Source organism: Monodelphis domestica, chromosome 3, assembly GCF_027887165.1.
Source record: "Monodelphis domestica isolate mMonDom1 chromosome 3, mMonDom1.pri, whole genome shotgun sequence".
NCBI lineage: Eukaryota > Metazoa > Chordata > Mammalia > Didelphimorphia > Didelphidae > Monodelphis > Monodelphis domestica.
This window is the reverse complement of record NC_077229.1, coordinates 43,728,650-43,752,474: the sequence shown is the minus strand read 5'-3', so window position 1 is coordinate 43,752,474 and position 23,825 is coordinate 43,728,650. Positions and strand designations below refer to the sequence as shown.

Sequence of the window (23,825 nt, the reverse complement as noted above, 5' to 3'; positions counted from 1 at the left end):
TAAAGCAGAAAACTGAAGTTTTCTCCAGCTTGACCCCTCCTCTGAAACATACATGGGAAGGCACATACACACGTACCCTGGGAAAAAAATGAATCTGTTGTGAGAACATCTGGAACAGTCTGGCTCCTTCTTCCCCTCCCTTCCCCTGTGTACGTGGGATGCCCTCCCTCCTTTTCCCTGTTTCCAAGCATCCCTAGCTTCCTTCAGCCTATGCCCCCACCTCTTCCATGGCACCTTCCCTCATCTCCCATCTAAGAGCTTTCTTTTCCTCTCAAAATTACTTTGATCTGGTTTATGCTGATTTCTTGGGTAGCTGTGGCTGTCCCATCCCACCCCTCCCTGTAAGCTTTTTCCACTGATTTCACATTTGTCTTTGCAGTTCCCTGGCATACAGTAGGTGCTTAATAATGTGCTGACTCCCCCCTCATCCTAACCCCAGGATGCTCTCGGTCAGCCCCAGACTCTGACCTCCATAGTTACCAGTGATCTCTCTTTTTTTCTTTCTTCTTGTTTTTTTCCCGGATCCCAAAGGTGGTTGCCCTTAGTAAGAGAAGCCAGGAGGCTGAGTCTGCCTTCCTGAGTGTCTACAAGCAATTAATTGAAGCACCAGGTAAGAAATGCTGGATCACTTAGTTGAATAATTAATGATATGGGGGGATTGTTAAGACTTTCAGACGGAGGTTACTGAGCCGCTGGAGCCTGAGAAGATTGAACCCTATGATGGCTTCTTGAATGGTGCCTTGATGTCTTAGAGGGTAAGGTGTCTGGGTACCCCATCTTTCCTGGGGAGTGTTGCTAGAGGGGGCGCTCTCCACTCTAATCAGACTGCTGCATTCGTCTTCTCCCTCTGGCTCAAATGTTCGCTGGGCAGCCAGCCAGCCTTCCCATATTTCTTTAGCAGCCCCTGGTCAAGCCATCCTTTGGCCCCCTGACCAAGCGAGAAACCCCACTGGAGAAAGGGGATTTCCCTGCCAAGGCCTGGTGCTTGATGATATTAAGACATATTAAAAAGGCAACTTCCAGCCTTCTCTGCTGACAGAGAGCGATAATGGACTTGGGTGTTCCTCTTCAGGAATTTCCTTATAAGCTCCAAAGGAAAGTGTCTACCCTCTGCTCCTTCCTACTTTCGGAACCGCCTTTTCTCTGACTGTACCAAGCCTTCACGTCTTACCACGTTGTAGTGGGCAGAGCTTGGGACTTGGAATCCAAAGACCTGCTACTTACCAGCCAAGGGACCAATGAAAAATCATTTTCTCTCTAGAGGACCTCAGTTTGCTTACCTGTAAAATGGTGTGTGTGGAGGGGAGGTGGACAACAACACCTGCACCTACCTCCCCCTTCATGATCTTTATTAACAAAAGTATTTTGGAGACTTAGAAACACTCAATAAACTCGAAATATCTCTGTTATCAACATTACCTCCCACTCCCTTTCCTAGCACTAATCTGGGCAAAAGTGCTGACCTAAGATGTCTCGGGACCACAAAACCTTGGTAGAATGGATAGATTCACACATGAGGAAGAATGGCACCCCAATCCAAGTGTTACTAAAAGAAGGGAACCGTGATGGAAGTAATCCAAAGTACTGGATACGTTGACAGGCTAAGACAGAATTTTAGAGTAAAGAATTTCAGATCTGGGAGGAATCTCAGTGCATGGAATGTCAGATCTAGGAGGGGCCTTAAAACAGGGAATGTCAGGCTTAGAAATGATCTTAGAACACAGTTGGGAAGGACCTTAGAAGAAATTATAATCTAGTTCAACGCCTTCATTTGGTAAAGGAGGAGTCTGAAGCCCAAGGGAAGAAGTGACTCTCAAGGATGTGCGGTTCATAGTCAACATACCCAGGATTCCAACTAAGGTTTCCAGATTCATTTCTATTTGACTTTAAGATGCTTCCTCTACCACCCTACTCTCTACCCCAACAGATTGCCTTCATAGAAGCCTTTTCATGAAGTCATATTGGAAAGAGATTGGCTAATGAGTTTGCCAATGAGTCCAAGGAATCGTCTTATTAGTCATTAGCTCCCATGTGGCACTGGAATGGCTTAAAATTCCTTTAAGGTATAAGACCTGAGTCCCTCTCTCCTTCAAGATCTGTTTCATGCACATTCCTAACCCTGATTCCCTTTGGCCATTTTCCATTTAAAGGGTGCGTATAACTTTTCACATCCCAACAGTCCCCTGAATTATCACCATTTTCTTTTTTTTGTAATTTTGGGGGGGAGAGAAGGCAGTAGAGGCACGATGCCCAGCAGAGGAAGACAGGCAGGATGGTGAAGGTTCTCAAGATCATTCCACATGAGGACTGGTTGAAGGAAGCAGGAAGGTTTAATTTGAAGAATAAAAGACTCGACAGGGAACTGCCTCATCTCCATTTCCAAATAATTCAAGGACCCTCGCATGAAAAGAGGGAAATGACTTGTTCTTCTTGGTCCAGCTGGCAGTCATGGATAGAAATGAAAGGGGGGATAATTTATGCTTTGAGGTCAAGAAGAACTTCTAATCATTAGATCCTTCTAATAGAATAGGATGCCTCTAGGAGTCATGGGATTCTTCCTCACTGGAGTTCTATACCCCAAAGCCCAGCTCCTCCATCTCTAACCTCCTTATCTTCACCTCATACTTGGAATTCACTCCTTACTTAAGAGCTTTTAAAATCCTATCGTTCTTCTACAGGAACCCTTCTCTGGTCTCCCCAGCTTTTAGTGTTCTCTTCCTCCTCTTTCTCAAAAGCTCATAGAAGTACTTATTGATTTATACATGCTCTCCTTCCCACTACCACCCCAATAGAATATCGACTCCTGAGGTAAAGCACTCTGGAATCAGAGGTCCTGGGTTCAGATCCCTCTTTTGATACTTATTAGTTGGTTGACCATGGGCAAGTTCCTTCAGCTCCCTGAGCCTATAAAATCTCTTATCTGTAAAAATGAAGACATTTAACTAGATAACCTCAGAAGGTCCTTCTAGCTCTTAGCCCTAGATCCAACAACTGTTTTTTATTTCCAGCTTTGTGTTCCTGACACCAAGGACAGTGTCTGACACATGGTAGACGCTTCCTCCAGTGGTGGTAGGATTGGATCAGGACAGCTCAATTGGGACCTGAATGCTCTAGAATACCAGTGGGAGATAGGAGGAGAGCTAGTCAGGAGTATGGATCTAGATGGTGCCCCAGGTTGGTACCCTGCCCAGACTTGGCTTGGGAGGGACCCCAAACAGGCCTGCCATATTACTGCCACCCACCACCTCCCAACAAAAAAAAAAGGAAGGTCATTCCTAGCCTGATGTGGGTTTTGATTGCCTCATTTCCCAGCTCTCCTCAATAGGAGATAGGGGAAGTCGGCCCCAGCTGTCAACAAGTCTGAGAATGAGCAGCCTGTAACTGATGGAGATGTACCCTACAAAAGGCTCCTTCAGGGCCTCTAATTCATTTTCGAGACATTTAAGAATAACAAAATGTTTTAATGATTTCTTAGGGGAATTAGGAAGACATATTTTTGTTCTCATTAAATTTTATCTGGAGATACAAGAATCAAATGTCAGCTCAGTTGCCAGTGTTCCGAGCATCCCAGCTCCAACTCCCTCCCTTGGAAATAATATTCCGTTAGAATTCGCCAGAACGCCCAAACGCTCACTCCCCTGTTTTTCTGTTTCTTGACAGGCAAATTATTTGTCGAAGGCTTTTTTTTTTTTTTGGAAGCCCTGATTCAACATTTTTGTTTTGAATGGCTGCTGTCAACACAAATCTTTTGCCGAGAATGCTATATGGTCTGATTGCTCAGCAAGTATTTTGATAAGTGAGCTGGCTGTATGTCTGTAATTACGAAAGAAAATCGTAAATCTTTTTGATATTGTTCACACAGATGTGGCGTGAAGTAAAAAAAACCGAGCAGTAAAAACGTGTTAAAAGCATAATTAATGTCATTGTTGTCGAGGATGATTTGATTTAAACCTCATTCTGACTTCTGTATCGGTGACGGGCTGATTTCTTTATTGTGCTTGCCGAATCACTGGGTACCGGCCTGAGCTTAAAGGAAGCTAACTTGTTAACTGAATGATTAGTTAAAAACAGGGCAGCCAGTCCAGCGATGGCCTGGTGAGAGAGATGAGCCAGGGAGAGGACTGACATGGTGAGTTGGGTTTTTCTCTTCCTCTCTCTTTCTCTTTCACATTCTCTACATCCTTCCTTCCTTCCATGGATTGGTATTCCTTCCTTCCTTTCTTTCCTTCCTTCCTTTCTTTTTCTTTCTTCCTCCCCTTTTCTCTCCTTATTTTCTTTCTCTCCCTTTCTCTTTTGTCTCTCCTTTCTCTCTCTGTTTCCCTTGTTCTCCCTCATTCCACCTCTTCCTCTCTCCCTTTCACATTCCTCTTTCTTTCCCTCTCCCTCTTTTTCAAATCCTCTCTCCCTTTCTTCCATCTTTCTTTTTCTTCATTCTTTCTCTTCCCCTCTCTCACTTTTTATTCTTTTCTCCCTTTTTCTTTCATCTTCCTCTTTTTCATTCTTTCTCTTCCTCTTTTCCTATTTTTCTCTCTTTCTTTCATCTTCTCTTTCCCTCATTCTTTATCTTCCTCTCTCCCTCTTTTCCTCTTCTCTTTCATCTTCTTTTCCCTCATTCTTTATCTTCCTCTCTCCCTCTCTCTCTCTCTTTTCCTCTTTCTTTCATCCTCCTCTTTCTCTCCTTCATTATTTCTCTTCTCTCCTCTTTCTTTCTTGCTTCTACTTTCTTTTTTCTCTTTCTATTCATTCCTTTCCTGAAATGATAAATTTCAGGTTTTTACGGTGATCTTTCTTTATTGTCAAGAGAATGATGATTTATCCAAGTCCTGGGTATTGGGTTACTTTGGTTCTGGTTTAGGCTCTCTAGCTGCCTTATTTCATCTTGGTGATGGGTGACATTTTGGCACAGAGTATCTAGTCAAGAGCCATGTGGTTAATAGCTTTGATTAAAGAGTTAAATTGAACTAAAAGTAGTGTGTATTCAGAATTGAGTGTTGGGATCACCCAACCAGTATAGCATTTCTAGATCATTAGCCCCATCTGTGTATATGTGCTCACAAATATATGATTGCATGTATGTGTGTGTGGCATCCCTATGTGTAATGTGTGTATGTGCGTGTGTGTGTGTGTATATATAGCTACAAGACATAAACATCTATTATGGTGTGCGTGGGTCTGTCTGTTTTTCACAGCTGAAGGCTGCTGTCCAAAATAGGGAAGAACAATTAGCAAATTCATTCATTAGGGTCCTTTCTATGCTTTCATTGACAAAATATTGTTATAAAGGAAAGAGCACTAGAATTGAAGTTTGGAAACCTGGGTACGAACCCAGGCTCTACCATTGTGCACTTTGGGATATTTGAACTCTCCATGCCTCAGTTTCCTCTGCTGTAAAATGGGAATATATAGCTGCCCTAGACAACTCACGACGTGGTTAGGAGGAAATTCCTTTGTAATCCATCAGGTGCCATGCAAATGCTAGTGAGGATTTTTGCTAGTGACCAATGGAGAGAGAAGGTGGACCCATAACTCAAGGGAGCCTGTAGATTAGGAAGACCCTACCAGAGGTAGTGTCCATATAAACAAAGAAGAAACATTGTTGGGGAAGAAGTGGAAGAAAATGCTATAGTCATGAAGTAAGTGTAAATTATAAGTCTAGAGTCATTTGTTGGAGGTGAGAAAATGTTAACCAAAATGGAAACTACATTTTAGAAAGACAGTGAAGTGCAATAGGAAGATTTAGGAGATAAAGGGCCTGAATTAAAATCCTGCCTCAGAAACTTCCTATAAGTAGTGGGATCTTGGGCAAATAATTTCCCTCTTCCTGGCCTCAGTTTCCTCATCTATAAAATGGACACAAAAATAGCACCTACCTCCCAGGGTTGTTGTAAAGATAAAATGAGATCATACTTTAAAGCATTTTACAAATTGTAAGTAGCTGTGTAAATTGTAGCTATCATTATTGTTATTTTATTGCTATTATTGTCATCATTGTTGTTATCATTTCCCTTCCAAAAAAAGGCCACTAAATCTGGCTTTATCATTCCAAGTTCTTGGGCAAGGAACAGAGATAGAATGTAAGAAACCAAGGTCAGAGGCAGCAGCTCCAAGTGTAAGAGGATGGGTTAGAGAAGTCATTTTGGACCAGTGAGGCATGACTTGGGATGGTCAGCTCTCAGGCTCCTAGCACACAGTGTCACAGGTTCATATATTTAGAACTAAAAGGGACCTTAGAAGTCATCCAGTCAATCCCCATCGTTTTAAAGATGAGGAAACTGAGGCTCAGGGCAGTTAAATGACTTGCCTAGGGTCACACAGCCAGTAATTTCCAAATAGATCTTCCTGACTCCAAGTCGCTCCACTGCCCCAGTCTGCCTAGATGCAGTCTCAGAGATAGAGATGCAACCTCAGTTTAGCAGTTCTAGTTCCCTTGCCCCTGAACAGAAAGAAAAAATCAGATCATCACTGAGCATTCTTCTCTCAGCAGGCTGCAGGCACAGAGGGGAATGCATAGAGAGCTAAGTCACAGATGCAGAATGGTTGGAAGGAAGGGAGGGGTAAGGAAGGGAGGGGAAAGAGGAAAAAGAGGGAGAAAGAAGACAGAGAGAGAAACACAGGGAGAGGGGAGAGAGAGGAGAAAAGAGTAAGAGGAAGGGAAAGTGGAAAGTGAAAAGTGATCAGGAGGGGGAGATGGAGGAATGGATGGAAGGAGAGAAGAGTGAAGGGGAGGAGAGAGGGAGGGATGGAAGGGAGAAAGAGGAGAGAAAAAGAAAAGAGAAGGGAAGAGAGGGAGAGAGAAATGGTGAGAGAAGGGGAGGAAGAGATGAAGGGAAGGGAGAAAGAAGAGAGGAGGGAGGCAGAGAGAAAGAAATGGGGAGAGAGGGAGGGAGGGAAAAAGAAGAGAGAAAAGAGAAGGGAAGAAAGGGAGAGATAAATGGTGAGAGAGAAGGGGAGGAAGAAAGAGATAGAAGAGGAAAAGAGAAGAGAGGAGCGAGGCAGAGAAAGAAATGGGGAGGGGGAGAGAGAGGTAGAGAGAAGGAGGGGAGAGGGAAAGTGGGGAGAGTGCTGCATAGTAAAAAAATTCCTGCTTTATATCACTACAGGGCTCCACAATCTTCTGCCATAGTACCCCCCCCTTCCTTCACTGTTACCCTACCTTGAGCCAAAATGACTTCCCCAGTGACCTTGGCTAAACCCCTAGATTTCTTGGGTTAAAGGATCAAAAATCTCTCAGGAATGCAAATGTGTTACCTAGGAAAAGTTACATATTAACTTGTGTTCAACTATTGAACCAGAGTTGGTTTCTCTAATCATCCCTGGGGAAAGTTCAAGAACCTAATCAACCAATCAATAAGCATTTATCAGTGACAGGCCCTGGGGGTAGAAAGAAAAAGCAAAAACCAGCCCTGCCCTCAAGGAGCTTGTTACATTCTAATTGGGAAGGCATTATGTGCATCAGGTCAGCCAAGATGAATACAAGGTAGGTGGAAGGCACCCTTATAGGGGAAGGTCCTGGCAGCTGGGGGCACCAAAGGCGTTGATCTTGAGCTGAGTCTTAAGGAAGCCAGGTTAGAGATTGTGAGGGAAGAGGGTGTTCCAGGGATAGACACAGCCAGTGCAGAAGCATGACGATCAGAGATGATGGCTGGAACATTGGGTGTGTAGAGGCATGAAAAGGTGGCAGAGGGCCTCAGTGTAGAGATTTAAATGCCAAACAGAATTCTTTATTTGTTCTGGAGATAATAATAAGCCAGTTTAGTTTACTAAGCAGGAGAAAGACATGATGTGACCTACACTTTCAGAAAATAACTGAAGTAGTCCTGTGGAGGATAGATTGAAGTGGAAAGAGAACTAGGGAACAGAATAGGAGTTATTCTAATAGACTAAATGTCTGAAAAATACCCCTATGCCCAGGAAGGATGATACAGTGGGAAATCTCAGAAGCATTGGGCACATGAGGGATTGGGAGCACAAGATTTTTCCAATATCAGTGATTCTCAGTTAAGATAACCTCTCCTACCCCAAACTGAAAGAGTTGGGACATCTACCCCCAAGTGATCATTGGAGGGGAGAGGGAAGGAAGGAAGGAAGGAAGGAAGGAAGGAAGGAAGGAAGGAAGGAAGGAAGGAAGGAAGGAAGGAAGGAAGGAAGGAAGGAAGGAAGGAAGGAAGGAAGGAAGGAAGGAAGGAAAGAAAAGAAAGAGGAAAGAAGGGAAATGAAGGAAAGGAAGAAGAAAAGAAGGACCCTGGACAGGTCACTTAACCCCCATTGCCTAGCCCTTACCACTCTCCTGCCTTGGAACCAATATTCAGTACTGATTCTAAGACAGAAGGTAAGGGTTTAAAAGAAAAGGAAGGAAGGAAGAAAAAGAAGGGAAGGAAGGAAGAAAAAGAAGGGATGGAAGAAGAAAGAGAAAAAGAGAAAGAAAGAAAAAAGGAAAGGGAGAAAGAAAAAGAATCAAGTGAAAAAGAAATGAAAAAAGAAAAAGGGGATGGAAAAAGAGAAAAAAGCAAAATGTTAAAAGATAAGAAAGAAAGGATGAGAAAAAATAAACCAAAGAGAGATGAGAGCAAGGAAAAAGAAAAGGAGGGATGGGAAAAGAAAGGAAGAGAAAAACAAGGATCCAGAAAACCCATCCACCATTGGAAAGTTGAGACATTGAGATCAAAGTTAGACTGACAAGAGGCTGTCAATACCCAGTCCTCAAACCCACACAGACGCACACAGTCTGGCCCAGATGGTGGGAGGCTTCTGTCTCCGTGATATTTTGGAGGGGTTCACGCATAGCTCTGCATATATGTGTTTTTAAACAGCATCTCGGACGTCGTTTCTTTTCCTCCCGTTTCCCTAAAAAAAAACCAACAAACCCCCGCCTGCCGCTTCCCCTCAGATGGACCCAGTAGGAGTGTTAAGAGGCCCTCCTCTCCTCCTAGCTCCTCTGCAGATGCTAAACTCTATGTATGTATGTCCAATAGCATCAGCTAGTGGCTGAAAGGAGAATAGATACCTTCCATCGAGCTCCCGAGACAATACCTTTGCAAAGGCTTGTCTTATATTAAAATATTATAAATCCTTTGCTGGCTTCCTCAGGAGGTTCAAATCTACTGTAATCAAAATGAATTAGTCATTTCATTAAGTGGTTTTTCTGTATAAAGAACAGGTTAGGGGCTATCATACAAAGACTGTTCCATTTTTCAACTCATTTTTGTTTGGTTTTTGTTATTTCCTTCTTACTGTCAGGAGCCCGGCTGGGCATCTCCACTCTCCCCCGTTTGCTCCTCCCTGGCAGCCCTCCACGCATCCAAGGGCCCGTTACATTCAAATGCTTCAGAGTCGGGGTCTGATTCTTCCCCCTCTATTTTTTTTCCTGGTGGATCTTCCTGGGAGGAGGGGGAGAAGGTAGTAACATGGGAGGGCAGCCAAGCTCATCTACATATTAACCTAGAGCTCTCGGGCCATATCTGCCCATGCCCTGTTCTAAGCTGGGACTTTCCCCAAGAACATGGCAGCTGCTTAGAACTAAAAGGAGGGAAGCCACCGGGGCAATAGACAGTCACCAAATCCTTGTGTTTCAGAAACCCAGATGACAGAATCTCAGGATCTCTGAGCAGGAAGAGCCACTGAGTCCTTCCTGACCACAGATCTCCCTCTGAAGCATCCCAGACAAGAGGGCATCCAGCTTGTGCCCCGTGTTCATCCCTGACAGAGAGCCCTGTATCCATCACTCATAGGACCAGGAGATCATGATCTAGAACTAGAACTGGGAGGGACCAAAGGGATAGTCGGTCAAAAGCATTTATAAAGCGCGCACGCACGTGTGTGTGTGTGTGATGGAAGAAGCACAAAGAATAGAAGTGATCTTTGGCACAAAATGTCTCTGTGACTCTAGACATATGTTCAGTCGTTTTTTGGTTATACTTGACTCTATATCTCCATTTGGGGTTTTCTTGGCAGAGATCCTGGAGTGGTTTAACATTTCCTTCCCCAACTTATTTTCCAAATGAGGAAACTGAGGCAAATGGGGTTAATGACTTGTCAAGGGTCACACAGCTAGTTTGCCATTTTCTCTTCAGCTTATTTAACAGATAAGGAAACTGAGGCAAGCAGGGTTAAGTGGCTTATCTAGGGTCACATAGCTAGTTTGCTATTTCCTTCTCCAACTTATTTAAGGATGGATCAAAGAACAAATCAAAGAAACAATTTCTGATTTCATTGAAAAGAATGACAATGAGGAAACAACTTATCAAAATCTATAGGATACAGCTGAGGCAGTACTTAGAGGAAAATTTATATCCCTGAGTGCATATATTAACACTCAGGGAGGGAAGAAGTCAATTAATTGGGCATGCAATTTAAAAAACTAGAAAGGGAACAAATTAAAAATCCCCAGATAACAGATGAGGAAACTGAGACAAACAGGGTGAAGTGACTTATCCAGGGTCACACAGCTAGTTTGCCATTTCCTTCTCCAGCTCATTTGACGGATAAGGAAGTTGAGCAAGCAGGGTTATATGACTTGCCCAGATTTTCCATTTCCTTCTCCAGCTCATAGGATAGATAAGAAAACTGAGGCAAGCAGGGTGAAGTGACTTACCCAGAGTTACACAGCTACTTTGCCATTTCCTTCTCCAAATCATATGACAGATAAGGAAACTGAGGCAAGCATGACTTGCCCAGGGTCACACAGCTAGTAAGTAGCAGCCCGATTGTAACTGGGTAAATCACTTAATCTCTAACACCTCTAGGCAACTCTCTAAGTTGTAACCAGTCAACTAGATGCCAATAACCCAGATTTTATTAAGCACCTACTTGGTGCCAGGCACTGTGCCAAGTGTTGAGAACCACAGAGATAGCATCAGGAATCCCCTTGATGTCCCTTTGCCAGTTATAAGTCCAGTCCCTTTCCCTCCTCATTTGAAGCTCTGTACACATCGGGAAGGATTGTGTGCCAGGCACTCTGAGAGGTGCTGGAGAGGCAAAAATAAACCAGTCCTTGCCCTCGGGAAGCTTCTCTTCTCTCTGGGGAGGTGGCAATACACATATAAATACAGATCTATACAAAACAGAGCAAGGGGATCCAGCCAGGTTAGGAGGGTGGGGGGAGTCAGGGAAGCTCTCTAAGCCAAGAACATCCTAGGCAGCTCATTCATTCTTCCCTTGGTGAAGGAGACTTGGGGAGGGCATCCATGGTGTTGGGATATAATCCTGCATCAAGGGCAATGTCCTCAGACATGAAGGAGAGGAGATGGGCTGCCCCAGGGCATCCAGACACAAATATTCACCTTCCTGGTCCCAGCCCAGCCAAGCTGCAGATTCTTCTTATAACCAAGACCAGGGTTCAGAAGTGGGAAAATGTGCTATCGTGCACTTGGCTCCTTCCAATCCAGCTGTGATCCTTTCTGGACCGCAGTCTCCTCTTCTAGAAGATTAGGAAGTGGGGCTCAGGGACTGCTGAAATACTTTCCAGCTCCAAATTTGGGGTCAACAATTCCATTCAATTTAACATCTATTTATGAAGCCCCTACTGTATGCAAAGCAGGAGGAAGCATGGAGGAGTGGACAGAAGGCCAGCCTTGGAATTGGAAAGACCTGAACTCAGATCCACATCTGATTGACTGACTCCAGGAAAATCCCTTACATTCTCAGAGCCAGAAAATCGGAAAGATTTTAAATGACAGCTACATTCCCATTTTTTACCTAGAGAGGGGATTCCTTATGCAGATAAAGATCTGAGTCAAAATAAGAATAATAATATTGAATATTGAATATTGAATGAGAGATGAGGATTTCCTCAGCATACAGAACTCCCTCTGCCTATGCAAGCTGGCCCAGTCGTTGGAACGCACTCTGTGAGAAAGTTGCCTGGATCAGGCTGGTGAGGAAAACTTTATTTATTTGTGGGAATTGGAAGGAAACCTTATGGGATGATTCGAACCCAGCCCTGCAAGGCTAGGCAGCAGAACCACTTCAAATTGCTGTTTAGAAACCCTGAACTAAGGCCTGAGAGTTGGTTTATTCTAAGATTGACGGGAGGAATTTTCTCAGAATTATACATTGCAAGCAGCCCATATGTCTTATCTGAAAATTGACCCTACATTGGTTAATCAGTTATTTTTTCCATGTTCCTTTGATTGTTTACACTGAGGTGAATGGGCCACCTCTTTCCCTGAATTTAGGGAATTGTACCTATTTGCTCTCTCCCTCCCACCTTGAAAAGTCCCTAAACTTTCCTTCCATTAGAAATCAGATGACCTAATGTTGTAGCTTGGTCAATTGTTTCCTTTTAATTAAGTGACTTTATTTGATTCATTGTTCTTAATGTATAAAAATCTGTTTCCCTCTGAATTCAGAATCCATCCCTAAGCTGAGAAAGGGACCTGGTACCAATTCGTTAGGAATTGGCATGTTGTTTATTAAATCAGTATGCTCAGAAAAAAGAATGAGAGAGGAAGGGAGGAAGAAAGGGAAGGAGAGAGGAGGGAGGAAGAAAGGAAGAAAGAAAGGAAGGAAGGAAGAAAGGAAGGAAGAAAAAGAAAGAAAGAAAGAAAGAAAGAAAGAAAGAAAGAAAGAAAGAAAGAAAGAAAGAAAGAAAGAAAGAAAGAAAGAAAGAAAGAAAGAAAGAAAGAAAGAAAGAAAGAAAGAAAGAAAGAAAGAAAGAAAGAAAGAAAGAAAGAGAGAGAGAGAAAGAAAGAGAGAGAGAGAGGGGGAGAGAGAGGGAGAGAGAGAAAGAAAGGAAGGAAGGAAGGAAGGAAGGAAGGAAGGAAGGAAGGAAGGAAGGAAGGAAGAGCACCTCACAGAGGCAACCTAATAACAAGAATTAAAATGTCTGTGCCACATTAAAGTTTGCAGAGCTCTCATAAATGCATTATGTCATCTTAATCTTGCAGTAACCCCACGAGGTCAACACCATCAAGTATTACTATTCTCATGTTGTTGTTCAATAATTATCAGTCATGTCCCCCTCTCCATGGCCCCATTTGGAGTTTTCTTGACTGAGACACTGGAGTGGTTTGCCATTTCCTTTTACAGATGAAGGAACTGAGGCAAACAGGTGAAGTGACTTGCCCAAGAGTCACACAGTTAGTTTGCCATTTCCTTCTCCTTTTCAGATCCTTAAATGTTTTTCATTTCCTTTTCTAGCTCATTTGACAGATGAGGAAACTGAGGCAAACAGGGTGAAGTGACTTGCCCAGGAGTCACACAGTTTGTTTGCCATTTCCTTCTCCTGCTCATTTGACAGATGAGGAAACTGAGGCAAACAGGGTGAAGTGACTTGCCCAGGAGTCACATAACTAGTTTGCCATTTCCTTCTCCAGTTCATTTTAGAGATGAGGAAACTGAGGCAAACAGGGTGAAGTGACTTATCCAATAACATTTGAACTTTTCTTGATAAAGATACTGGAGAAAAGCCTTTCCCTTCTTCAGCTCATTTTCCAGATGAAGAAACTGAAACCAACAGCTTTAGGAGACTTGCCCAGGGTCATGCAGGTAGTAAGTGTCAGAGGCTAGATTTGAACTCAGGGAGATGAGTTCCTGACTCTAGGCTCTGTGCATTATGGCGCCACCTAGCTGCCGCTTTCTTCATTTTACTAAGGAGAAAATTGAGTAGGAGAAGTTGAGGAACTCAGCCATGCTGACACAACTCATAAGATCTTCCTGAATCCAAGTCCACCACCTGTGAACCAGAGATCACCACCTAGACACCTGAGGCAATAGGGAGCCATTGAAGACTCTTGTTCAAGCTCTATTTATCCAGCACTTACTATGTGCCCCTGACCATGAGCTAGATGCTTTTGGAAAAAAAAGAAAGCTGGAAGAAAAGGCATAAAGTCTCTCCAGGGCCATCATTACTTCTTTATTTGCTAAAGAGTTGACTCCAGGTAGCCTGTGTTTGGTTGTTTTTGTGTTGGGTTTTTTTTCCTTTCTTGCTTTCAATTTACGTTCATAGGAGCAGCGGCTGACATTTAGCTGATGCTTTAAATAACACTCCTGGACAAAATAGTTGGGAGCACCTTTGATTCACCAGCACGCCTGTTCCATACATTTTAAGCCTGTATAATGTGACAGTGTCCCCTTGTCTGTTCTCTCTAAATAATTCTTCGCAACCCCCAACAAAAACTCCTGGAAAGGAAATTCAGAACAGGTAGCGGAGGGCTCCGTGGACTTAACCCCAAGGAGGATTGGGGGGAAGAAATGAGTTTGCAAGCTCGCTGAAAAATCTAGGAACTCAGCATTCTACGGGGGGCGGTGGGGGGAGAATAAATAACGGAAGCCACCCTGGGAAGTAAATTATAATCATCACTGTGTACACTTTAGAGCAGAGACTTAAAAACAGCTCGCAGCCCAACCCTTTGTGTGTTCGGAAATAATGAGAATCCTCCAGGAATGGGGCTGCCTTCTTGAATGGAAACTGGCTCTCCGTGGAGGATCAGTGGAACAGGACAGAATGTAGAGCAGAGAAGAAAGAATCTCCACACCCAGAAAAAGCCCCTCACTGTGAAGGGAGGCCAGCTTGGACAGGCACCGAGACTCTCCCAGGGGAGGCGTTGGAATCTCTTTGATTTGACTCGGCTGAACCTGCAATTATTAGATGCCTACTATGTGCTGCTCGTCGTTATTCAGTCATTTCAGTCATGTCCAACTTCGTTAGCAGTTTTCTTGGCAGAGATCCTGGCCATTTCCTTCCCCAGCTCATTTGACAGATAAAGAAACTGAGGCAAACAGAGCTAAGTGACTTGCCTAGGGTCACACAGCTAGTTTGCCATTTCCTTCTCCAGCTCATTTGACAGATAAAGAAACTGAGGGAAACAGGGCTAAGTGACTCATCCAGAAATATTTGGGGTTTTCTTGGCAAAGAGTTTTGCCATTTCCTTCTCCAGCTCATTTGACAGATAAAGAAACTGGATAAAGAAACTGAGGCAAACAGGGTTAAGTGGCTCATCCAGAAATATTTGGGGTTTTCTTGGCAAAGAGTTTTGCCATTTCCTTCTCCAGCTTATTTGACAGATAAAGAAACTGAGGCAAACAGGGCTAAGTGGCTCATCCAGAAATATTTGGGGTTTTCTTGGCAAAGAGTTTTGCCATTTCCTTCTCCAGCTCATTTGACAGATAAAGAAACTGGATAAAGAAACTGAGGCAAACAGGGTTAAGTGGCTCATCCAGAAATATTTGGGGTTTTCTTGGCAAAGAGTTTTGCCATTTCCTTCTCCAGCTTATTTGACAGATAAAGAAACTGAGGCAAACAGGGCTAAGTGGCTCATCCAGAAATATTTGGGGTTTTCTTGGCAAAGAGTTTTGCCATTTCCTTCTCCAGCTTATTTGACAGATAAAGAAACTGAGGCAAACAGGGCTAAGTGGCTCATCCAGAAATATGTGGGGTTTTCTTGGCAAAGAGTTTTGCCATTTCCTTCTCCAGCTTATTTGACAGATAAAGAAACTGAGGCAAACAGGGCTAAATGACTCATCCAGAAATATTTGGGGTTTTCTTGGCAGAGTTTTGCCATTTCCTTCTCCAGCTAATTTTACAGATGAAGAAACTGAGGCAGACAAGGTTAAGTGACTCATCTAGAAATACTTGAGGTTTTCTTGGTAAAGAGGCTGAAGCACTTTGCCATTTCCTTCTCCAGCTTATTTGACAGATAAAGAAACTGAGGCAAATAGGGCTAAGTGACTCATCCAGAAATATGTGGGGTTTTCTTGGCAGAGTTTTGCCATTTCCTTCTCCAGCTAATTTTACAGATGAAGAAACTGAGGCAAACAAGGTTAAGTGACTCATCTAGAAATACTTGAGGTTTTCTTGGTAAAGAGGCTGAAGCACTTTGCCATTTCCTTTTCCAGCTCATTTGACAGACAAAGAAAATGAGGCAAACAAGGTTAAGTGACTCATCTAGAAATACTTGAGGTTTTCTTGGTAAAGAGGCTGAAGTGCTTTACCATTTCCTTCTCCAGCTCATTTAACAGATGAGATAACTAAGGCAAACAAGGAAATGACTTGCCCAGGGTCACCCAGGTAGTATATGTCTGAGATTTGGATTTGATTTGAATTGGTCCTGACTCTGATGCCACCTAGCTGCCATTTATAGAACTCTTTAAGTATGCAAAATGCTGTCTATATAATATATCTCCCTCCCACCTATCCTGGGAGGTCAGTTCTATTATTTTCCCCTTTTTCCAGATGAGGAAACTGAGGTTGAGAGTGATGGCAGGCCTTGCCCAAGGTCACACAGCTAGTGTCCACATTTGTCTATCCGTGAGACTTCCTAATCTGTTTAGTGTTCTGGACCCCTTTGGTGGTCCAGTGAATATAGCCTGTGGAGCCCTGCCTGGAGTCATGGATTTCAAAGCATACAATAAAATACATAGAAATACAAAGGAAATCAATTAGATTGAAATATAATTATCAAAACACTTTTCAGATAAAGTTTATAAAAGGCAGCTGGGCGGCTCAGTGATTTGAGAAACAAGCTTAGAGACAAGCGGCCTTGGGTTCAAATGGGGCCTCAAGACACTTCCTAGCTGTGTAACCCTGGGCAAGTCACTTACCCCCCCCCAGCCCTTACTACTCTCCTACCTTGGATCCAATACACAGTATTGATTCTAAGATGGAAGGTAAGGGTTTAAAATAATGATAATAATAATAAGTTGACCGACCTTCAGGACCAGGACTCCCACTTTCCTCATTAAGTCACCTACATATTCAAGGTTGAAGGACAGAAGAGATGGAATGTTGAACAGGATATATGTAGGCAGTTTGAATGAAATGTAAAAGAACTGTCCATCAATCACTAAACTGACAAGCATTTATTTGGTACTTATTAGGTACTGAGCAGCTAGGTGGTGCCATCGTGCAGAGAGCCCTGGGCCAATAGTCAGGAAGACTCAACTTCCTGAGTTCAGACTTCCTAGCTGTGTGACTTTGGGCAAGTCACTTAACCCCCATTGCCTACCCTTTGCTGCTCTTCTGTCTTGGGACTCATACCAAGTTTTTATTCTAAAACAGAAAGTAAGGATTTGAGAGAATAAGAGACAAAGACAGAGTCAGAGGGAAGGGAAAGAGAGAGACAGACAGAGACAGAGACAGAGAGAGACAGAGACAGAGAGACAGAGAGAGACAGAGACAGAGACAGAGAGAGACAGAGAGGAAGAAGGAGAAGGGAAGGAGAGAAAGAAAAGGAGAGAGAAGAAAGACAGAGACCAAAGGAAAGAGTATATAATGAGAGAGAGAGAGACAGAGACAGAGAGAGAGAGAGACAGAGAGACAGAGAGAGACAGAGAACCAGAGAGAGAGAGAGACAGAGAGGAAGAAGGAGAAGGGAAGGAGAGAAAGAAAAGGAGAGAGAAGAAAGACAGAGACCAAAGGAAAGAGTATATAATGAGAGAGAGAGAGAGAGAGAGAGAGAGAGAGAGAGAGAGAGAGAGAGAGAGAGAGAGAGAGAAGAGACAGAAGTAGAAAAGACAGAAACAGGAGAGAGTGAAATAGAGATACCAAGGGAAAGAGAGAGGGAGAGGGGGAGAGAGAAAGAGGGAGAGAGACAGAGATAGAGTCAGAGGGAAAAGAGAGAGAGAAGAGAAGAGACAGGGAAGGAGAGAGGAAGAGGGAGAGAAGAAGGAGAGAAAGAAAAGGAGAGAAGGGAAAGACAGAGACCAAGGGAAAGAGGATATAGTGAGAGAGAGAGAGAGAGGGAGAGAGAGAAAGAAGAGACAGAAGTAGAAAAGACAAAAACAGAAGAGAAAGAGAGAGGGAGGGAGAGAGGGAGAAGAGATGGAGAGAAAGAAAAGGAGAGAGGGAGAGAGAGGAAAGATAGAGACTGAGGGAAGGAGGATATAATGAGAAAGAAGAGACAGAAGTAGAAAAGACAGAAACAGGAGAGAGTGAAAGAGAGAGACTGAGGGAAAGAAGAGAGAGAGAGGAGATAGTAGAAAAGACAGAGTGAGAAAGAGAAAAATCAAAGGAAAAAGGAAATCATGAGAGAGAACAAAGAGACAGAAATAGAAAAGACTGAAAAAGAAAGGAGAGACAGAGGGAAAGAAGAGATAAGCAGAGACAGAAAGAACTAGCTCACAGTGTAATGGGAGAGTGGTGGGTAGCATGCATACATCTATGTGCAAAACAGACATTGTCGACTGGATACATGGGAAGGGGAAAGAGTAAGCTTGTATAAAGTGCGTACGTCTGCCCAGCACTTTCTAAATCTCCTCTTCTTTGGTCCTCACCACAACCCTGCGCTTATTGTCCCAGCTACCTGAGCAAACAACCCTTTCTGAGTTTTCATTGACAAAATAAATGCCTTGTAGGTCAGCCATTCTACGTGGCTGGAAATGGTTGGTTCCGTTTTTCTCCATTGTAGAACAGAGTCAAAGAATGGCCCATGGTGATCAGGATTCACATGACATGTCCCTTCCATTTAGGATTTCCTACAGACTCTAGCAGAGAATGATTTTCAGGTGATTTGGGTCATATTTGACTCTTCCTGGCCCCATAAAGAGTTTTCTTGACAGACAGACTTTAGTGGTTGGCCATTTCCTTTTCCATCTCATTTGACAGATGAGGAAACTGAGGCAGAGAGGGATAAGTGACTTGCCCAGTCACACAGCTAAAATCTGAAGCTGGATTTGAACTCAGAAATAGGAGTCTTCAGGACACCAGGATTGGCACTCTATCCATGGCTCCACCTAGCTGCCCCCAACATAGGATGATGGAAATCTGTAAATATAGTCAGTCAGGGATGCAGTCAGAATTTTGTGAGATATTTTAACCCTTACCTTCCAACATATAATCATTACTGGGTCTTGGTTCCAAGGCAGAAGACTGGTAAGGGCTAGGCAATGGGAGTGAAGCGACTTGCCCAGGGTCACACAGCTAGGAAGTCGCTGAGGCTACATTTGAACCCAGGGCCTCCCTCCTATCTCTAGGCCTGGCTCTCAATCCACTGAGCCACCTTGCTGTGCCTCTACAAGTGAAATATTAAACTAAAACACTTATGGGCAGTAATAAACATTAGATGAGAAAACTGAGGCAAAAAAGTTAAAGTAACTCTGACAGGGTCACACAGACAGGATTGGAACTCAGGTCTTCCTGGCTGCTGGACCAAAACTCTTCCCACTGCCTCACTTTTCTGCCTAGAGACTTAGAGAGATAATGAGATAAATGGATAATGGGGAGAAAATCAACAGAGGAAAGTGACTAACACTAAGAGATCAGGAAATGCATATGAGTGAGTGATCCAGCTCCAATTGTGTCCCTGTTTACTATTTCTTGGGCTTGTCTCCAAGCCTGCAGCACTCTGCCTGGCTGTTTGTCCTTCTGTCCACGTGTGTCCTCTTGCTTCCTTGGCACAGAGTCATAACTATCATTTCTGGTGCCTGGGCTAAGCAATACCAAAAAATCCACTTTCTGAGATAAATTTAATCTTGTGAGAGTGTGTGTGATTAGAGGATGCTTTGGACCTTGGGACATAATGCCCCAGTGATGGATGGATGGATGGATGGATGGATGGATGGATGGATGGATGGATGAATAAATGAATGAGCATTTAAATGCTTACTCTGTACCAAGCATGGTGCTAAATCCCTTTACTCCTTTGAGCCTCAGTTTCCCTATCTGTCCTTTTCCTCCTCGTCTGTCCAGGGAGGAGGATGACACTTACACTGCCTACCTCATAGCATTATTTTGAGGTTGGTCTTTTGGAAAACATTAAAGCATTCAAAAAATCTAGTTTATTATTATCATCCCCATTTGGGAAACTGAGACCTGGAGAGTTTAAGTAACTCGTTAAGTAGCTCAGGCCTTCTAACTCCAGGGTCAGAGATAGATCTGCTAAAGTACATTAACTCTTGAGAAAATAGGCACTCCCTTAGTTAAAAAAGTTGGTTGGAGAGGAGCTGGGTGGCTCATCGGATTAAGAGCCAGGCCTAGAGGGGAGGTCCTGGGTTCAAATGTGACCTCAGACACTTCCTAGCTGTGTGGCCCTGGGTAAGTCACTTAACCCCCATTGCCTAACTCTTACTGCTCTTCTGCCTTGGAACCAACACACAGCATTGGTTTTAAGATGGAAGGGGAAAGAGACAATGGAGGGACAGAAATAGAAAAGATAGAAACAGGAGAGAATGAAAGAGAGAGGGAAGGAGGGAGAGAGGAAAGGAGGGAGAAAAGACAGAGGGAAAGAGGGGATAATGAGAGAGAGAAAGAAGAGACAGAAACAGGAAACGGGGGGGGGGGGGAGAGAAGAGAGAGAACCAGAGAGAGAGAAGAGAGAGAGAGAGAGAGAGAGAGAGAGAGAGAGAGAGAGAGAGAGAGAGAGAGAACCAGAGAGAGAGAACCAGAGAGAGAGAACCAGAGAGAGAGAGAAAGGGAGGGAAGGAGGTAGAGAGAGAGAGAGAGAGAGAGAGAGAGAGAGAGAGAGAGAGAGAGAGAGAGAGAGAGAGGGAGGGAGAGAGAGAGAGAGAGGGAGAGAGAGAGGGGGGGGGGGAGATGACACTAAAACAGAAGGTAAGAATTTAAAGGCTTTAAAAAGAAGATGATGATCTGTCACTTGTCACAGACAAACCCTCCAGATATCTAAAGGCAGGAGAACACCTTTGATCTCCTAGTCCTGCCCTAATTTTTTATTGTAACCACCTACTCATCCCCCATAACCAGGGGCTAGGGAATCCTTGGGCTCCTGCTACTCTCAATTAATGACTGATTTTGGAAAAATCATCCCCATCTGAGAGATCAGAGAGCTGGCCTGGGGGCCGGGACACCCCAAAATCAAGTTCTCCCAGTGAGCATCCCAAGCAACACTCGTGCTCCAAGTTGAAGAGGAGGTGCTGCTCTGCTTTAGGGAGGGAGCTTCCTTACCTGGGAATTTCCCCCCAAATAATTCAATCATGGATTCATATTCCATACCCATCCTATTAACCCTCGTTGCTGTCAGAGCCCCTTCCTGTGACCTGTCTTCAGTGCCTTCCCTGAGACTCTCCCTGAAACAAGTACATGAAATTTCCTGCCTGGGTCACCGTAGCCAGCTTGCCATGGCAGCCCTGGGCCCCTGCCCCAGCTCATCAGCCTCTCCCAAGTGGCCCATTGCCCAGACATCTCAATGAGCAGGGAGAGGCCAGAGAGCCCACGGCTGCTATGGGCAAGAGGAGAAAGTCTTCGGCTGGAAGTCAAGAAGACCTAAGTTCCTCTGTCACTAACTCCCTGTGTGACCTTGGGCAAGTCACTCTATGTCTCTGATCCTCAAATGATTTATCTGTAAAATGAAATGGTTAGTCTAGATGAACACTAAGAGGAGTATATGTTCTGGGTCCTAGTAGATGTTTTAGGATGCTTCCCAGCTCAAGCACTCCCTGTTCTAAGGCCATTCTAGGTTCTGACACCCCTAATTCTAAGGCTCCTCCAGGCTCTGATACCCCCTGTTCTAAGGCTCCTCCAGGCTCTGACACCCCTAATTCTAAGGCTCCTCCAGGCTCTGATACCCCCTGTTCTAAGGCTCCTCCAGGCTCTGACACCCCTAATTCTAAGGCTCCTCCAGGCTCTGATACCCCCTGTTCTAAGGCTCCTCCAGGCTCTGACACCCCTAATTCTAAGGCCCCTCCAGGCTCTGATACCCCCTGTTCTAAGGCTCCTCCAGGCTCTGACACCCCTAATTCTAAGGCTCCTCTAGGCTCTGATACCCCCTGTTCTAAGGCTCCTCCAGGCTCTGACACCCCCTATTCTAAGGCTCCTCCAGGCTCTGACACCCCCTGTTTTACAGCCCCTCCAGGCTCTGACACCCCTAATTCTAAGGCCCTTCCAGGCTCTGACATCCCTAATTCTAAGACTCCTCCCAGGCCTGTCTCTACCTGGGTATGCCTATCCCAGCCCGCCATCTTTGGTCCATGATGAGTCACTCTATGACTTTGGGTCTTCGGCCCTAAGGACCAAAGTTTGCCTCGAACTTTGGCTGTTCCAAGCAAATGCTAGACAGGACCGCAGGCTTCAGCACTGACATATTATTGATTTATTGCTTCCAGGGTCCCCAATCCAAAATGCTTTTTGGTCCTTTCAGCCAAAACCAGCATCCTAGAAGGGGTCTCTGAAGCCTTCTAGAAGAAGCCACACCTGAACCAAGATCCCTTCCCCAAGATCCCCGGCAGCTGCTCTTCTCGATCTTGCTGAAATCCCACTTGTGACAAAGAGCTCGCTACACCCCAGATTCTCCTTTGGGGTAGCTCTCATTGCTGGGGAGCTTTTCCCAACATCATTCTATAGACAGAATCTCATGGAATCAGGAGACCCAATTGGCTCTGCCCTTTTCAAGTTGTTTCAAGACCTTCATTTCTTAGTCTGTTAAATGGGGACAATAACACCAGCACTAGCTACCTCCCACCTTGCCCATGGTTGTGGGCAAAAGAAATTCATAAACCTAAAGGATGTCCAAAGATCCCAGGATGGTTTCAGATACCTTATTATTCCATCCAATCTTACTCTTCCTGACCTCATTTGGGGTTTTCTTGGCAGAGATACTGAAGTAGCTTTGCCATTTCCTTCTCCAGTTCATTTTACAAGTGGAGAAACTGAGGCAGGCAGGGTAAAGCAACTTGCCCAGGGTCACACAATTATGAAGTATCTGACTCTTTTGTAACCCCTTTTGGGGTTTTCTTGCTGAAGATACTAGAATTATTTACCATGTCCTTCTCCAGCTCATTTAACAGTTCGAGGAAACTGAGGCCAACAGAGTTAAGTTTACTCAGGGTCACATTGCTAATAAGTGTCTGAGGTCATATTTGAACTCGGGTCTCCCTAACTCCAGAGTTATATCCACCATGCCACCTGGCTGCCCTTGAAAGAGACTTTAGAGTTCACTAGTCCAGACCCCTTTTTAACTGATGAGGAAATAGATCCAGGGAGATTGAAGTCAATCAGCCAATCAACACACATTTATCTAAGCATTGTTAAGCACCAGGGGTACAAAGGAATGCCAAAAACAGTCCCTGATCTCCAGAAGCACACAGAGAAAAATAGCATGCAACCAAGGAAGCACAGACTAGATAGACACAAGAAAAATTGGAGATTTAGTGACTTCCTGTCACAGACTGCACAGGGCAGTTGTAAGGATTAAACGAGATAATGAATGTAAAGCATTGAGTTATTTTTATGAGTAAAGGTCACTTCATTATTTTTTTAATTTTATTTTTTTCCTTTATTTTATTCCAACAAGTTTACACATAAGTTTTCCAAGATTACATGATTCCTATAGTCTCCCTCCCCAGGTCACTTTATTATTATTATTCATTCTAATTAACAAAATAATTATAATTAACTGATAATTAGATCTAAAATAATTATTAATTTAATTAATTAATAATAATATCTTTTATTATTCACTTGTGGATTTCCCACCCTAGAAGGTGTTGAGACTCCTGGTACTTGAAGCCGGCTGCTTTCCCTCCTCCACCAAACCTGTTACTTCGGCAAGGCGGGCTGTTGGTTTGTCAGAGCTGGTCTCTATTTCATGAACTGGCTCTGAAAATCACTCATATTGTTTCTCATCTAAGTGTTTGCCCATCGATTGCTTTGTTATTCAGCCTAATATTTTATCCAGGCTTGAATTGAAGCTAACGGGCCAAGAACATCACGGGTCTCCCTTTTTAAAAGATCAGCACAGCCCTGTGATACAGAAAGCTTTTCCATGTTATCTTAGGATGAAGACTCAAGACTTAGGCACCCCAGCCCCAGGGTGCTCAGGAAAGGCTTCCAGAAGGGATAGTGAAAAAACAGACCACTCAGAGCAGCTGGCCAGGGACCCTCTGGCAAACCAAGATAGCTTACCAGGTCCAGTGGCAGGAATCCCAAGAACTGAGTT

General features: G+C 44.0%; 1 protein-coding gene across 1 annotated transcript in view; it reads left to right on the top strand.

Moving 5' to 3' along the window:
• Nucleotides 1-23,825, top strand: part of CUX2 (cut like homeobox 2) — a 461,792-nt gene that overhangs the window by 362,215 nt on the left and 75,752 nt on the right. The window contains 1 exon segment of the mRNA XM_056821762.1: nt 532-610. Within this exon segment, the coding sequence (XP_056677740.1) occupies nt 532-610 (79 nt within the window).